Source organism: Punica granatum, chromosome 4, assembly GCF_007655135.1.
Source record: "Punica granatum isolate Tunisia-2019 chromosome 4, ASM765513v2, whole genome shotgun sequence".
NCBI classification, from domain to species: Eukaryota; Viridiplantae; Streptophyta; class Magnoliopsida; order Myrtales; family Lythraceae; genus Punica; species Punica granatum.
In genome coordinates, this window is record NC_045130.1 from 19,633,857 (window position 1) to 19,650,422 (window position 16,566).

General features: G+C 38.6%; 1 protein-coding gene across 1 annotated transcript; it reads left to right on the forward strand.

Annotated features, from left to right (window-relative positions):
* The first annotated feature begins 13,506 nt into the window (after window positions 1-13,506).
* Window positions 13,507-15,268, forward strand: LOC116203163 (UDP-glycosyltransferase 73C6-like). The gene has a single exon (XM_031534826.1). The coding sequence runs from the start codon at window positions 13,599-13,601 to the stop codon at window positions 15,066-15,068; it is 1,470 nt and encodes a 489-aa protein (XP_031390686.1). The 5' UTR covers window positions 13,507-13,598; the 3' UTR covers window positions 15,069-15,268.
* The last annotated feature ends 1,298 nt before the right edge of the window (window positions 15,269-16,566 follow it).

Below are 16,566 nucleotides of genomic sequence, written 5' to 3' on the forward strand. Positions count from 1 at the left end.
GATCGCGCCCAGATACGCTTTATCTGTCTCTATTCTTCTAGTATGATCCTAGTTTTAGGTTTCGTACTATAGAAAATTTTGAATTTTCTACTTTCCGTTACTTCCATTGTTGCTCTGTTAGGCGCGCGATTCCTCCAGTCTAAACAGGCGAAATTCAACAAAAGGTAAAGACATAGTAAAACCATGAACACAATCTCCGAAATAAAGTAATTTTATGGAAAAATCGATAATCTCGACATAAATTCCGTCCTTGGTAATATCAACGGAGGTTCTGTTCAGAGATACATGGACGATGATGGAATCCTACTGCGCGTCATGATTGGTTTCTTCACTAAGCTAGCGATCACCATTTTGGTATTGCAAACAAGTTTATCCTTACGCACAATTTGATGTAGTGTTTTGCAGTACGTTCAACCATTCGTTTTAGCAAAGTATCAAGTGCATTGTGTATAATGTCTCAATTCACATCTAATATTGTGGCAGACAGCTGGATTTTTTATACGATATATATATTAATATAATAGCGATACCCAGCATGATAAAGGAACGATAAGACGTAGATTTCATGTATATTTGCGCACTGCACTGTCTTTCTTCAGTATCTATCTCTATATATATGCACAAGATGTCTCTGTGATTATCACATCTTCACTAGGAACATGCCAGGGCCGGGTGCATAAGAAATTAATTCAAGGATCAATCTTTCCCCTGCAATAACTCCAAATATATATTTCGGCCGGCTTCTTTCGCAGAAACTTCATTAAATGACCAAATCAAAGTGAAAAGTGCTACATACGCTCTTCGAAGTTCGATTAATAAAAATGTACATGTGTGTGTATATGTGTGTATATATATATATATATATATATATATTTTTTTTTACACACATATGAAGGTATGTATGCAGAAAGTTGCATATGGTATTATTGAGGTGCCATTGGCGTGGGAGTGGGCTATACTGATGGAGCTGTAAGCCGATGTTGACAGAAGGGAGAATAGACATGCCCAATACCAGAGACTTTTGACAGATACAGCACAAATATTGCTTAAGGTATAATCATATTTTATTAGTTTATCTGCCCATGCTCTTGTTGAGAGTTGTCACCACCCCACCCCCCAACATTGGAGAAATATAAAGAAATTCTTAAATTTATAAAATATTGAATATCATAACATATTAGCTCGAATTTTTTTTCGTTACAGATGGTCCTAATAATATGTAGGCCTAGTGAAAATTTTGCATAGTATTAAAGCATATTATTCTTTCGCATGCTTGTGTGGGCTCACATCACGTCAGTTGTAGTATGTTGAGAGTAGTCAAGGTGCGCATCATCTTAATTCAAGCCGGAGCATGGAGCTTGTGGTCTGTTTGTTCAGTTTAAGCCTAAGTTTTATCGAAGATTGGGTATATCACGATCATCGGCTCGAATTTTTAGATTGAAGATGTGCCCCAATAGCTTATAAGCCTAATAGAAATTTTACAAGTTTAAACTGAAGGATTTCAAAGAGGTGTAGGAGATAGGAAGGAGAAATAAAAGAGTACAACTAATCCCACTAATAACTAATAAGATTTTGTCATGAAATTTTTTTATTTTTAAGTATTTCAATTACAAAGGAGGGCCAAGTGATTAGTATAAGAAAATTTAAAATCTAATAAAGGGATTTAGATAGTCCCGTTACGAGAATTAAAGCTGAAATTTTTAGACTATTAGACGAGAAGGTGTGCAAATGTCAACCAGTTACTTCCAGATACATAAGAAGTTGACCAAAACAGGTGCGCCCTTGTCACGATAGGGGAAAATTCACACCCAAAGCAACTCTTATTACTTTTAATAAAAAGAAAGTCATTTGTGCATGTGAGTCATCAATTTACATTGAAAGTGTGGAAGTGGAAGGAGATGTAATACAGTGGCACAAACTCTTGTTTAAAAACTAAGAAATTTCCGGTTCAATCCTCGTTAACTACTCGTTCCTCTTTATTTGACTTTTCAAAATTTTGTATTAAAGCCGTGAGTCTCTTTTGAAGTTGAAAAATTGATATACACTAGCTTTTTTACCCGGGCGATGCACGTGTTATTGGTTAGAGTGATTATTTTTAGATGGATTTTTAAAAATTGACATCATAATTGAAATATTCATTAAGTTATATATATTCTTAAATTGAAACCATTTAAATATTAGTGCATGCAATAACAAATTGATGATAATTGAAAATAAATTATAATACCAAATATGGATGAAGAAAATGATATTGCTTGGAAAAAATATTACATTTTCTTATATTTCAAATTTTTCAAACTGTAATAGATGATTTCCATGTATTCTGTAAAAAAAGGAAAATCATCTATTGTCATGAATTCTTCTTACAAATTCTTACTTTTAAAATTTTTTGAATACATTTATCTTTTACTTTTTCAAAAGTGTTCAATATTTAAACATGCTTATTGTATATCATTAGATTTTTCTTTTAGTTACTAATTATGTCATAAAGTTTTTAATAGATATGTTATTTTAAGAAATTATATTTTTTAAATAAATTTTGAGATTATATTTTTCTAAATTAAGAATACGCTTGTATAATAAAGTTATTAAATATTTAGCGATTTATATGTATTTATTAATTTAATTGTAGTTGTATATGCATTTACAATTATTTATTTAGATATTTGCCTTTATAACCTGACATTATATAATATTACCTTTCTAATACTATTATTACGAGGGATATAACTTTATGTATACCACTTTATATATATATATATATAGATGTGGGAGCTTATATAAAACAGGTTAATTGAACATGCGGAAGCTTCCGCAGTATATAATATTGTTATATAGGAGTGTTTGGAACAACACCACCGTGTTCGAAACATATTAACTATATATGCCCGTTACATTTTGGGTTAAGTTCGTAGAAATTGTAAAATTTCTGCTTGGTCAATAAGTGATTAAACTCAACTATAACCTAAAAATTTGAGCTGATTGGTTATGCTACCCAATCTCATATAAACTTATGGTTGTCTCATTGATTTTCTAATGTGGGATTATAACTCTCAACACCGGACCCTCACGTGACAATATGTGGTCTTTTGGTCACTTTCCATCACTTGTTGCGTTCTCTTAAACACCCACCATCAACAACTGATCACGAATCGGGCTCCTCTTGCGTACTTGAGCGAGGGGGGACTAACTTGAGACACTCTTTTGGCTCCTCTCAAACTCAGGGCTTGGAGCGGTGTTAGACCATACGAGTGCGCAGAAGAATACTCGTTTTGATACCATGTAAATTTTTCATTTGCCCTATGAGCGATTGCGTTCATCTCCAACTAAAAGTTCGAACTGATAAGTTGTGTTATCCAATCTCATATAAACTTATGGTTTTCTCATTGATTTTCCAATATGGGATTCTAATTCTCAACACACCTCAAGGCTTAATAATATATACGGAAAAAGAGATTAAATGCAATGATACTCATCGAGGTTGATCAGAAATTAAGAGGTACTATTAGTTATTATTAGTTGAATTTTTGTTATCCCTTTTATTTTTTCTTTCTCCAATTTCCCATGATAAATCCGTAATATATATAATAACGACATATTTTCCAGCATTATGTGCAGAATTAATTAATAAATATTTTTTTATTAATTTATAGAGTTAATAGATAATTTTTTAATTGATTTATTTTTGGCACAAGTTGAACTGTTAAATGAATATACAAAAAGTATAATACTTCTAACGGGTACCATTTTTTAATTAGAATATATAGTAAAAATAAAAGAATAATACAAGCAATAAAATAATTAATTGAATGAAAAGAAATTGGCAGAAAGCGCAATTTAGTAAGATAGAGAGTTCGGCCGAAAAGAAAAGCTGAAAGAGAGAGGTGTGTGTGGAGAGAAGAAGCAATGTGAATGGGTGAAAACTGAAAGTGAGTAACGCGCATTTGACCTCTGAGCTCTGTCTCAGCTTCCCTTCCTGAACTCGTTTTCAGGCTTTCCTCCGGCTGTCTTCCGGTTGTCCTCCAGTTATGCTCCGCCCTCCCCAATTTCGTCTTTGCCCTTCGTCTCTTCCCCAACTTCCACTTTCTATCCATTCATCACTCACCTTTCAATCTTTGCTCATTCACCTTTCTACTCCCAGGATATACACATCCTATCAAGAGGTTCTCAGTTTGATTATTAACAGTGAGATTCTCTTGCCTTTTTTTTATTCGTTTCCTGTCCTTGTAGACTCACAAGTCTTTGCTTATAATCAAAAAAGGAAACGTGGAAAAGCTACTACTCGTGTTTCACGGTCAACCACTTAATCATGACTCAAAAGGCAGTGATGCTCTCTACACAACCACTAGTTGAGCATTTGCAGTATTCCACTTGAATACGGGATTGGCGTTGCCTTCGTTGGTGCTTCCGAGTGATGATGGATTGGACACTAAACTCGGAGTGCTGTATATTTAATATTAATTGTAGATTAGCCCAATTTATATATATATAGATTCTAATGAATCCAGGTTGCCCACTGACTGACTGAAGAACAAGCAATTTTGTTTCGTTATACAGGCTGCGGGTGAGCGAATGCGTTTTGTTCCAAATCCGCGTCAACTGGAAACGCAACATCTATAGATTTCGGGTCTCTCTCTGGCGTGATAATGGAATACTTATCGAATAGTCACTACAAGCTATTTGTTCCAAGAAGAAAAGTTGTTGAATTCTTTTAGAGAATTATCAGTTGCCTATCGTTAAGTCAACTTTTTTTTTTAACGTGGATTCAATTAATAAAAAGAAAGAAAAGAAAGGCTTGCAAGAGGTCAGAATAATTCCTTGATTTCATAACCACGTTAGCAATTAACCTCTGTCTGGACTAAACTCCCTTCAATTATTCCGACTTTACTAAGTGAAAACAAAAATTGATAGTGATGTCAATCCTTCTAGGACGAAAAATCTACCCAATTAACCCAACTTTACGCAAAGAAAGCAAAGAAGGATGTTGACTTCAAGTCAACAAAGAAAACATAGGACTTATACAATTACCTCGGATTGCTAACGTGGATCGCATATATGAGCGACTATGCAGGTGAAATTCCTTGTACTCGTGCTTATCATCTCATATATTTTTGACAAGAGTCTTTTAGACTTCTGAGGAGTAATTCCTCTAGAACTCTGAGGGCTCTCCTCGTGCTTGTGAAGTTCTTCCTCTTCTGGGACCACCCACGTACCATATTTGATGGAACAAGACAATGGTGTGCCTATCCATTTATGGCAATGGTTGCACCCTTCTGGCTTCTTGAGTAAAAATGGCTTCCCACTCTTGAAGTGGTCTGAACCATTCCTGGCTGTAGTAGGGTAGCTTATCATGTCCCGCATAGTAGTATTACGATTAAGAAACCTAATAATTTCTTATACTTCAAACTGGATGCTAATGGTGTAACAGTGGCACAGGTACCAGTAGAACAATTTCATGTCCTCAGGGTATGGTGCAATTCCAGAGTGCGTGAATTGGATGAACGGGAATTAAGGATGCATCCCGAAAGGTAGGAGGGTGAGTCCTCCGTGGTATCGGAATATCCTCCATTGATAATGCCAGAGGAGATTACGAGCTTCCACTAGGAATCTTCTTTCTCGTACCAAGCCTGAGACTTCTGGGGGAATATCCCCCCTGGTTCTTCCAAGGCTTCTCCAGTGAACGCCTGAGGCTTGATTCTATGCTCATAGGGTTGTGAACATGCAGATTACAGGCAACACGTGTAGAGTCTGCCTTAGTTACGCCTGTTCCTTCCTTGACAGTAAGTCCGCTAGCGTATTGTGTTTCCCTTTGATGTTCTTGACTTCAAAGTCAAACTTAGAAAACCATTATGCCCATCTTAGTAGCTAAGGGTGAGGCAGTTGCTTCGGCTTGAACTGCAACATCTTGGGGAAGCTAGACATATCCATTTCCACCAGGAACCTGTGTCCTGCGAGGTTTTAACTCGAACTTCTTTATCCCATTCATGTCCGCCAGGATCCCCTTAAAAGTGGAGTGATAGTGCTGCTCTAACGGCTTGAATCTTCACATATGTGGTGTTTTTCGTGGATTTTTTCAATTAGGACCGTTCCCTAGTATCTATCACTTGCATTTGTCTAGATTATCCTTTTTCCGTATAGGGAATTTGGAGTGGAGGCAGGGATTGCAATTGAGCCTTTAGCTCTTTAATCGTCTTGGTTTGAATAGAACCTCAAGCAGGGGCATCTTTCTTCAGCATCTTTTCTAGACGACGAGTGAGCTTGGCTATCTTAGAGAGGAAATTCCTTAGGTAGTTTACTGTCCCAAGAAACTGTTGAACCTGCTTCTTGGTAAGTGACTCCTCTGGATATTTCAGTAGCTCTTGAGCCACATGTGGCTCTGGCTAGCACTGGCCATTGGCAAGCTGCATGCCAAGGAAATTAATCTCTCGCTGACCAGTTACCGTTTTCTTCTCGAACAGCATGATTCCATAATTTCTGATAATATCCAAGAATTTCTAGAGCAAGTGTACATGGGCTTCTTCTGATGGGTTGAATACAAAGATATCATCAATGTATACGAGGACCTGATCCATGATTGGAGCAAAGACCCGACACATGGCCTTCTGAAACAGCGATAGTGCCGTCTTGAGCCCAAATGGCATGACCTTCCACTAGTAGTGGGATTTCGGGATACAAAATCCAGTCTTGGGTCCGTCTTCTGGATGGATCCCGAGTTGCCAAAAGCCCGCCTTCAAATCAAACTTCGAAAATACTTTAGCCTCATAGAGACTAAAGAAAAGGGCTTGTTTGTTTGGTAGTAGAAACTTATCATCCTGCATAAACTAGTTGAGGGGCTGATAGTTGATAATCAGCCACAACTTTCCTTTAACTTGCTCGGACCGCTTGTTGACGTAAAATGCCTCACAGGGCTATGGTGAATCAGAAGTGACTAGCTTTGGTAGGATTGATGTCCTCATTTTTCTTAAATGGCAGTCTAACAAAGAACTGCTCATTTTTCCACAGAAGGTGAGGACACTTATTGAGGAACTCTGGTAAGAGTTTGCACAAGATTGCTGCTTCAAGTCCTGGACCAGGTCATTAAGGATCTGCTTGACTTCATCTTCTTTAGCCATGAAGAGTCGAGGAATTTGCACATTCGGTTGAAAGTAGTGCTTAAAACGGACCCCTTCTGGCGTCATCCTGAACTTGTTCGCCTTAGTTATTACATCCCAGCCAACCACGATGTCATTCCTAAGTAGGGCTGAACCCAATACCCTAGTAATGAGAAAACATCCAAGAAAGAACTGGATTTTGATTGGCTTGCTGATGAGGTGTGTGAAGAACACCTCACTAGAAGCGTTGCTGAAGTGCTTGGTATATGGCTTCCAGCATTCTTGTGGCAAAACCTTCGGGTTCATGATAGTTTGGGTAGTTCCAATATCAAGAAATGCAATAACCTTGATAGGCTTCATGTACTTAGACGTGTATAATGAAACTTGAAAGTGAGGAACTGAATTTACCAAATTAATTCTTTCAGTTTCCTCGACTGCCCTGTAGCAAGTATCAGACTTGAACTCAGAAAAGCTAGAGTCAGAATCTTTCAAAACTTCTAAAGTCGCGATGGATGATGGTCCAGCTTCTTCATCCAAAGAGAAGAGGGATTCTACATCATCTTTATCCAATGAGATCCCTGTGGCAGTTTCCAACTGCTGGACTAGTTTCATTCCTAGCTTTAAGGCTTTTGGATAGTTCTTGGCGAAGTGGCCAAGCCAGTTACAGATATAGCTCCTAGAGGACTTAAACTTCTTCCCAAATCTCTTCTTCTTTATCAAGTACTTCAACTTCTTTCCAGAATATCTTCTGGACTTGGCCTTGGAGAATTTCCACTTCTTATAGTGCTTTTTCTTCTTGGTTGAGTAACTGCAGTTCTTATATCTGCCAGAGCACTTGGTATAGAGCTTAGGCCGTTTACATGCCTTGTCCGGAGCTTTGTCTCCCTTTAGCATCTGTCTTACGACTTCCTTCTTTTTGCAAGCGTCTTCGAGGGCTACATGAATCTCCTGTTGGATTTCTCCCACCGTACAATCGATCACCCTTTTCCTTCTTGCCTATAGGGTTCTTTCAACTGCTCCTGCCAAGTCTGAAGGAATGGATGAGAGGAAAGCCTGCTTGAGGGAGATGTCTACTCCAAGTTCATAGAACAGACGAACCATGTGCTTGAAATGGAGGTCCAAGTGTTTCCTCTTATAGGAACAACACCTGCGTTCAAAGAACTCTATTCTTTTGAGCTCCTTGAGATCATCAGGGTTTCCCACGAAGAATACATGCATGATATAAATTGCTTCTACAGGGTTCTTTATGAGAAATTGGACCTGCTCATGTTCTCCTAAATCGGTCCACCAATTTCGTAGTGTTCCAGTAAATCGAGATACAAAGTCTGACATGAGATCATGGTTGCTTTCAACAGTAAGTGCTCGAGTTGTGAGGTAGGCTAAGAACTCCTGGAGTCTATCTGGCCACCTAGAGTAGGGGATTTCGTTTAAAGTGAAGACGAGATTCCCTTTTGATGGTGCTGCTACTGTTGCTAGCGGTGTATCAGCTACTTTTGGTCGGTCATCTCTATCGTCTGAGCCAACTCCATCTCCCCTTCCCATCATCTTTGCAGGGGGATAAGATTCTTTTGTTTCCCATGACTCTTCTGAGTCTTTAGTAGAGGCTTTAGATGCTTGTTTTGTGGCTGAGTTAGACGTATCACCTTTCACGAACATCCGATCAACTTGGCAGTGTTCCTTAAGAAAGGAACTCAGAGGATTTTCTTTAAGGAACACTATGAAGGCTCCATGTGTGTCCTCTTCTTCATCACTTCCATCTCTCTTCTGCTTCTCTTGTTGTGGAGGCTTGGAGGCAGATGGAATCTCCGTATGAAAGGTTTCGAACACCTCTTTTTTTCTTTCCTATCTTCTTTTTGCTACCTCTGTCTCATGTCTCGCCTTTTTCCTTAGTTCCACAAGTGTAGCCATTCTTGGCTGTTGTTTTTCCTAAAAGGGAGAGAACAGTGAAAGCCTTGTAGGCCTACTTCTTTCTCCAATTGATCTCTCCAAAAAGTTAAAGAGGCTTGTGATCGGGGAAGTTAGTGGTGACGGTGCTCGAGTCCCAAAGATAGTCGCAATCTGGTTTTTGAGTATGCGAATCTCTTCCTCTTTTCTTTCCAGATCAATTTGGAAGTAAGGGACAAGAGGGACTTCATGGATCTCCTTGAGTCTTTTCTATAATACTCGGAGGAGTGACTAGGTCTTTTGGTGGTGTCGGTCAACCTTACTATCAAGCTAGTTGACTTTAGTTGTGAGCGTGTCCACTTTAGTTCCAATGGAGGAGAGAGCAAGATTTTGTGATAACGCGTTTTCTAACTGCCAGTTAAGGATAGCTTCTCCTCTAGTGACGGTCTTAGGGTTTTCCCTTTCATCCCGGTCAGTAGAATTTGGAACCTTGAAGGCATGGGTATGCCTCCCGTCACCATCTGTAAATTGTCCCAATTGAGGGAAACGTTCTTCATAGCTTGGCAAGTTTGGACGGAACATACAGATAGGAGCTGCTTGTGGGATTGCAACTATTTCACCTTTATGCTCCATTTTGTGGACAAGCCTCTCAGAAATAGAGGCTGGCACCATGTTTTTGAGATACTCATGAATTTCTTCAGGATTCTCCCACTTCTGCTTCCTAACCCATTTGAGAATGGGTTTATAGCAGGGTAGTACCTTCTTTTGGACAATCGATAAATCTGTATAGGAAAATGTAAAGGTATTAAGTAAAAAGATGTGATTTTTTTTAATAACCATTACAAAATGTTAGAGAATTTGAATATGGGTATGAGCAGTTAACCAATGGGATTCAAGTTCTTCTTTTTTTTTTTGGTTAATATGTAAATTTGTGTTAACAAATGCATGGAATGGATTGAAACACACTTTTAGCAAATATTTTTGACAACCTAAATCTAAATCACCTGTTGGCCAAGAAAAATAATATAAATCACATGTTTTTTTAACAAAATTTAAAACGCATTACAAAATATGAAATTTCTCGAAAGCACATAATGTTTTAGCTAACTTATCGAGTAAATTATCATTTTCGTCTCCAATATTTGGCTCAGTCATCAATTTCATCCTTGAAATTTCCTAGTCATCAAGATCGTCCCTAGAAATTGATTCCGTCTATTAAGTTTGTTGAAAAGGATTTAATGGCGTAAAAAAGGAGGTTCAATTAAAAAAAGAAGAAAAATGACAAAAATACAATTAAGAGGAAATTGTTTTCACGAGAACGGGAGGGAGAGCTCGCTGGTGGGGGACCTCGGAGGAGGTGGCTGGCCAGGATCCCCCACTAGCACGCTTCCCCTTCTGTAATGTAACCAAACTCGTTTATTTAATAAAAATAAAATATTTCCATTCTTTGTCAAAAATATTAACATCTTGAAGCTTTTTCTAATGAAAGTTGACAAGGGGACCGGATTGATAGACTGAATCAATTTTTTGGAATGAATTACTTGATGGCTAACTTCAGTGACGAAATTGATGGCTATGTCAAACATTAGGGACCAAAATAATAGTTCACTCTAATTTATCCTTTTAATTGTTTCAGTGGTAGCACTCTCTGATGGGCTCAGGACCGTAAGGCCCAGCAAGACGGAGGGAAGGATGAGCCCACGCCCCTTTTCTGGGTTCTCCACACGGAAAAATAAATTGCATATTATGAGACAAAAAAAAAACTATCTTCTTTCATCAAATAAAAGATTTTTTTAGTCAAACAAAGAAAAAAAAATGCAAAACTTGGATTTTCACCGATATTCGAAAGATTTGTTTAAATATCAATGATATTTCACAAAACTCCTCTTGGGATGTATCTATTAGCAATGATAAAAATTGCGGAACAACAAAAATATATTAATTCCTCCAATAAATTACAAGTCACTTCTCCATTTGATCTGCAAGGATAAGTCCATGCACAAAACAAACATTGATCTACACTGGTGCAAGCTTTAACAGCAAGTCTCCGGCTCGTATTATCCTTCCCAAGTTGGGATCATCAGTCGTTTGGCCTAATTAAAACTTTTAAATATAGAGTAAATGCCGCGATCTCCTGGTTTCCTGTTCTTCAAATGGGATACCGATGCCGCCACTATCTAAAGATATACCTAAAACTGTATGAGGTTTCAAAGTTACACTCCGTTTGGTTTCAGAGTCGCGGTTTAAAATTTTAATTTTAACTTTAACTCAATACACTACACAACAAAACATACTTTTCCAAAGTCAAACTGATGGGCCCCATATATTATTCAATATACAATCACATACATTACCCAATACACTACACAACAAAACTGGTAGGGTCCACAAGCCCTACATTTTTTTTGTCTTTTTTCATAATCAAAATCAAAATTACAAATTCAAAACTTTAACTCTGAAATCAAACGTACTGTAAGTTTCTAAAAGAAATTGAGACCTTTGCATAGCCACCATTGATATCAATATTATCAGGGGAAGCGACCAAATTAGATCACCAGGCCCATATGGATTTGGGCTTGGACTCGGCACCAACCTATAATCTATATACCAGAATTCGCAAAAGGATCGATAGTTGTGTTCATAGAATCAACGCGAGTTGGCTGATGTGATTCAGGGCTTTGTTGTCTTGATCACGGTTTTGGGGTTCGAGTCTTATGAATAGAGAAAATTTATTATTTGGATAGTTTTTATCCACCCTTGACTGCATGTGCTCGTGATTGGATCTTAGTTCGTGGATCATGAATTCTTTATCAACAACTCGCACGCGGATTGTTCGTGACTTTGACTCAAATTTTGTGGTCTCAACAGTTTTACTTATATTCTATCATGGATTCATTATCAACAAAAAAGAAAAATCACATTTTTTTCTTAATATATTACATTGGTTTCTATCATACTCATTTCTTTCTATTTTTTCGTACCAAAGGTGAACTTAGTTCCTTTGCGTAGTTTTCTAATTATTTTCTTTTCGCCTTCCTCCCATGAATAGGCAGAGTCGTGGAAGGGTTTGCAGGTCGCTTTATTGGACAAAAAGAACGGTTTTCTAGGAAGAAGACAGCCTGCAAGTACGGCAGTGTTGATCCGATGTAGACGCGGTCCCTTCGTGGACAAAACAATGCCGACCTTCAAGGCATTGTCCAGAAGTGGAGGCCTCGTACATCTATTGTCGTTGGCCCTTTGGAGAAAAGTGCAAACCAAAGATCCCATGAGGTGACAAAAATAATAGAATACTGAAAATAAAATAGTTATCGATTCAATATTTATCAGTGGACATGTGGATCTCCCTTGTTACACTAAAAAGAAAAATGACAAACGGCGAAACTAAGGTCTAGACACTAGAATGTTATCATGTTACGTGAACTTTAACATGTTTAAATACTCTCTTTTTTTTTTATATAAATCATATTGAAGTGACTTAGTTAATTAAGAATTAAACAAAATGCAAGGACTAAATCTAAGAGAGATCAAAGGAAACAGAAGGAAAAGCTCGGTTAATTAACAGTCATTTGCAAATCTCAGTTTCCTTCACTTCCTACGGAAGCTAATGATTTTGTGGATTCGTTGGTTAAACAAGGTACGAGTAGGAGTTCCAAATTCCTAGCATGGATCAATTAAGTGAAGTAGTGTACTCTATCTCGGATGGCCTTGTTATTGTTTATTATTGTCTTACGTATACAGGTATTTTGTTGGATTTGTTAGGGTGGGGAATCTTTGGAGTCTTGTGTTGATTTGTTCTGATTTACCTTCTTTAGTTTATTTATTAATGAAATAAGTCTATTTATTTTTTTTCAAAAAAAGCTCTTTTAATTTTAGTTAATAAAAAGTGCAAAGTACTGCTAAATGATTAGTTTGATCAATGTATGGGCGGAGGATTAATAAGCAGCGGAGGAATGACACATGTACTCATTGATGAGAAACCTATATATATTGTGAAAAGTAATTGAATATATTTTGTGATTCAAGTCAAGCCAACATTTTTTTTTCTTTTTTTTTTCAGATAATGAATTAGCTTTTTAATCAATAGATTGTGGGCATTTGTGCTTTCACCGAAAAAAAAAATTCCGTAAGAAATTCTTTTTGACGACATCCACATAAGCTTTCTCTTCGGCCTGAAGCGTTCATAGGATCCACAAAAAATAACTCAGTTTCATATAGATTGGATGATTAAACCTCATCATTCCACGAAACCCTATGAGCGGTAAATTAAATATAATTCAAAATTCACACCCCATGCTCACAATCAAGTCCATCCCTAACAAAATTCGTCTCAGCCAATATGTGGACATGTATAGTCTCCCGCAAAGAAAAAAAATGACCACATTAAATTCTTTTTGGCAACATCTATATAACTTTTCTCGTCGGCCTGATTGTTTGGATCCTCAAAAATTAATTCAATTTTGTAGATTGGATATTAAACCTCATCATCTCTCAAAGGGTACTCACAACCTGCATGTTCTCGCGTCGCCATTTGCTTACTCAGTCTTCTTCAGTCATTTCCAATTCCTATATAACATAAACAAAAAAGCCACGCTCTTTCGTCAAAATCAAATCCGGAAAACTCCCATGGCACCACCAAACCCCCAAGTTCACATGTTACTCTTCCCTCTCATGGCTCAAGGCCACATGATCCCTATGATCGACATCGCTAGATTATTAGCTAAACGAGGGGTGATAATAACCCTAATCACCACCCCAGTCAACGCGGGCCGGTTTCGTACCGTCTTAAACCGATCCATAATATCAGGCCTTCAAATCCGGGTGATCGAGCTTGAGTTCCCATGGGCAGAGGCTGGGTTACCTGAACGGTGCGAGAACTTCGACTTGCTTCCTTCATCAGTAGACTTGTCGGTGAACATGTTCAGTTCCACAGATTTCTTCCAAAAACGTGTCGAGGAATTGTTCGAAGAGCTAAGCCCAAGGCCAAGCTGTATAATCTCCGACATGTGCGTCCACCACACAAGTGAAGTCGCTAAAAGGTTCAAGGTCCCCAGAATTGTGTTCCACGGGGTGGGGTGCTTCTGCCTCATGTGCCTGCATTGCCTCCAGCACTTGAACGTGCTCGAGACCTTCACCTCGGCATTGGAGTACTTTGTCTTTCCTGGCCTGCCCGATCGACTTGAGTTCACCAAGGCACAGCTCCCGGTGGCCCAAAGCCCAGAGGTAGATAAAATATTCCAACGTTTTGGGGGGGCTGACTTAGCCTCGTATGGAGTGATTGTGAATAGCTTTGAAGAGCTCGAGCCAGCGTATGTGAATGAATACAAGAAAGTCCGGGGTGGTAAAGTGTGGTGCATCGGCCCAGTCTCTCTATACAACAAGGACCATTTGGACATGGCCGAGAGGGGGAACAAAGCATCTATTAGTCAAGAAGAATGCCTCAAGTGGCTCGACTCAAAAGAACCAGGCTCGGTCTTATATGCTTGCCTCGGGAGCCTTTGCACACTGGCCCCCTTGCAATTACAAGAGCTTGCAATAGGGTTGGAAGCGTCAAATCGACCCTTTATATGGGTCACCAGGGAAAATGACCAGTTGAATGAGCTCGAGGAGTGGATCGCTCAAGAAAGGTTCGAAGAGAAGACCAAAGGGCAGGGGATGCTGATCCGAGGGTGGGCACCGCAAGTGTTGATATTGTCGCACGGGTCGGTCGGAGGGTTCCTTACACACTGTGGGTGGAATTCGACCATTGAGGGTATCTGCGCTGGGATCCCGATGCTGACGTGGCCACTATTTGGGGACCAGTTTTGCAATGAGAAGCTTATTGTGGAGGTCCTGAAGACAAGTGTGAGGGTCGGTGCAGACGTTCCTGTGTATTTCAGGTTCGGGGAGGGCGGAGATATGGTGAGGAAAGGAGACGTTGAGAAGGCCATTGACGAACTGATGGATGGAGGGCATGAAGGGGAAGAAAGGAGGAGGAGGGCAATAGAGTTGGGCGAGAAGGCGAAGAGAGCAATAGAGGAAGGAGGTTCTTCTTACCTCAATTTGACTTTGTTCATTCAAGAGATTGAGCAACTAGTTCAAGACGGGTTTAATTAGTTTTTTGTTTTTTGATTATTGAAGGGGAGGTTCATGGACATAGTAAGACAGATAAAGGGAAAGAAAGCATCATGTGAAGTTTCATCGGTGAAAATTGAATCCGAAACTTGTACTTGTTTTAGACGATTGCGTATATCATTACACCGCCTACACATTTTGTCCGAGTTTGATTAGTAGCACTCTAGATACTTGTCGAATGAGAAATATGGATGCACCATGAAATTGACTGACGTAGTTTTCCATAAAAACTTATTATAACACGGTTTTCTTTTTCAAGATTAATTCCAATTTGGAGTGTTCACTATAGTAGATTGAATTACTATGCTTGTTTTTACGAGAAACTTGTGATGTAGTTTTTGATGCAGTAAGTTGGGGAAAGCATTTTTTTTTTTAAATGAACCAACGATTAATCTGTTGATGCAGTTGCATGGGTTGCAATTAATAAAGCTAGGTCTTATTGTGCTCATAAAAAGTGGTTCCGCAGTACAATAACGAATTGGTCTACAATAGAAAGGACATCACTAATGTTGGGTTTGATCATCACTAATGAATTCGTCCCCATCATCGAATGTTGGGTTCGATCATCAAGGGAATAATTGCTCAGACGCGGAAGTCATCACTGACCTTTTCTAGGTCCTAGGTACGTACTAAGGCTGGCTAGACACCTGCTATTGACAAAAAGAAAGAACCATGATAATACCGCCAAGGTCTTCTTTTTTATTTTTATGGAATACCGCCAAGGTTTTGTAGAAGTTGGTCCTTAGGCAAAAACCAGGATCGAGGGTTCCATTGCGATAGGAGGCTTGCACGCCAACCGAATTGCCCTAATTCTGCTATCAGTTAATGTGTATAAGTTTAATTACCTTTGTTAATGAGTTTTTGAGCTTAGTGAAAACCTTCATGGGCAAGCCAAGGTTCTCAAATCACCCTAATCGCGCTGAACAACATCTAATTGATCAATCAGAGGAAAAAAAAAAGTGCAACTAAGGGGGAAGGACCGGAGCCTGTGACACACTTCAGATCAGCAAAATAGGGGGAAAAAAAGGAGATAACAAAGCTACATCGACTGCATTTTCTAAAAAGGCAGTAAGCTATGCCTAAACATGCACAACCATCAATCGAGGAAATTGGCCTAAGAATTTATGCACGAGCTAGCCTAGGGTAAAAGGGCGAGCCTATCTAGGGACTGACTGTAAGGCATAAATCAACATCAAACAGTAGTAAAATGCCCCCAAAACCAATCCTATTAAGCTTAAAATGCAACTATAAATTTATAATGTTTAGAATGCTAGAGTGCTCATTCTAGCAAATATGTGACTTCTCGAAACATAATGGATGCATTAGTGAGCTAATCAACTAATCTAAATGATGATGAGTCCGTTATTGTGTTCTGAGTTCTTTTATCTGCATTCAACTTTGTTAAACCAGTTGTACATGAAGATGCATGACAATTCCTAAATAGCCCACACAAATGGCTGACCTAGGCCTCTATATGATA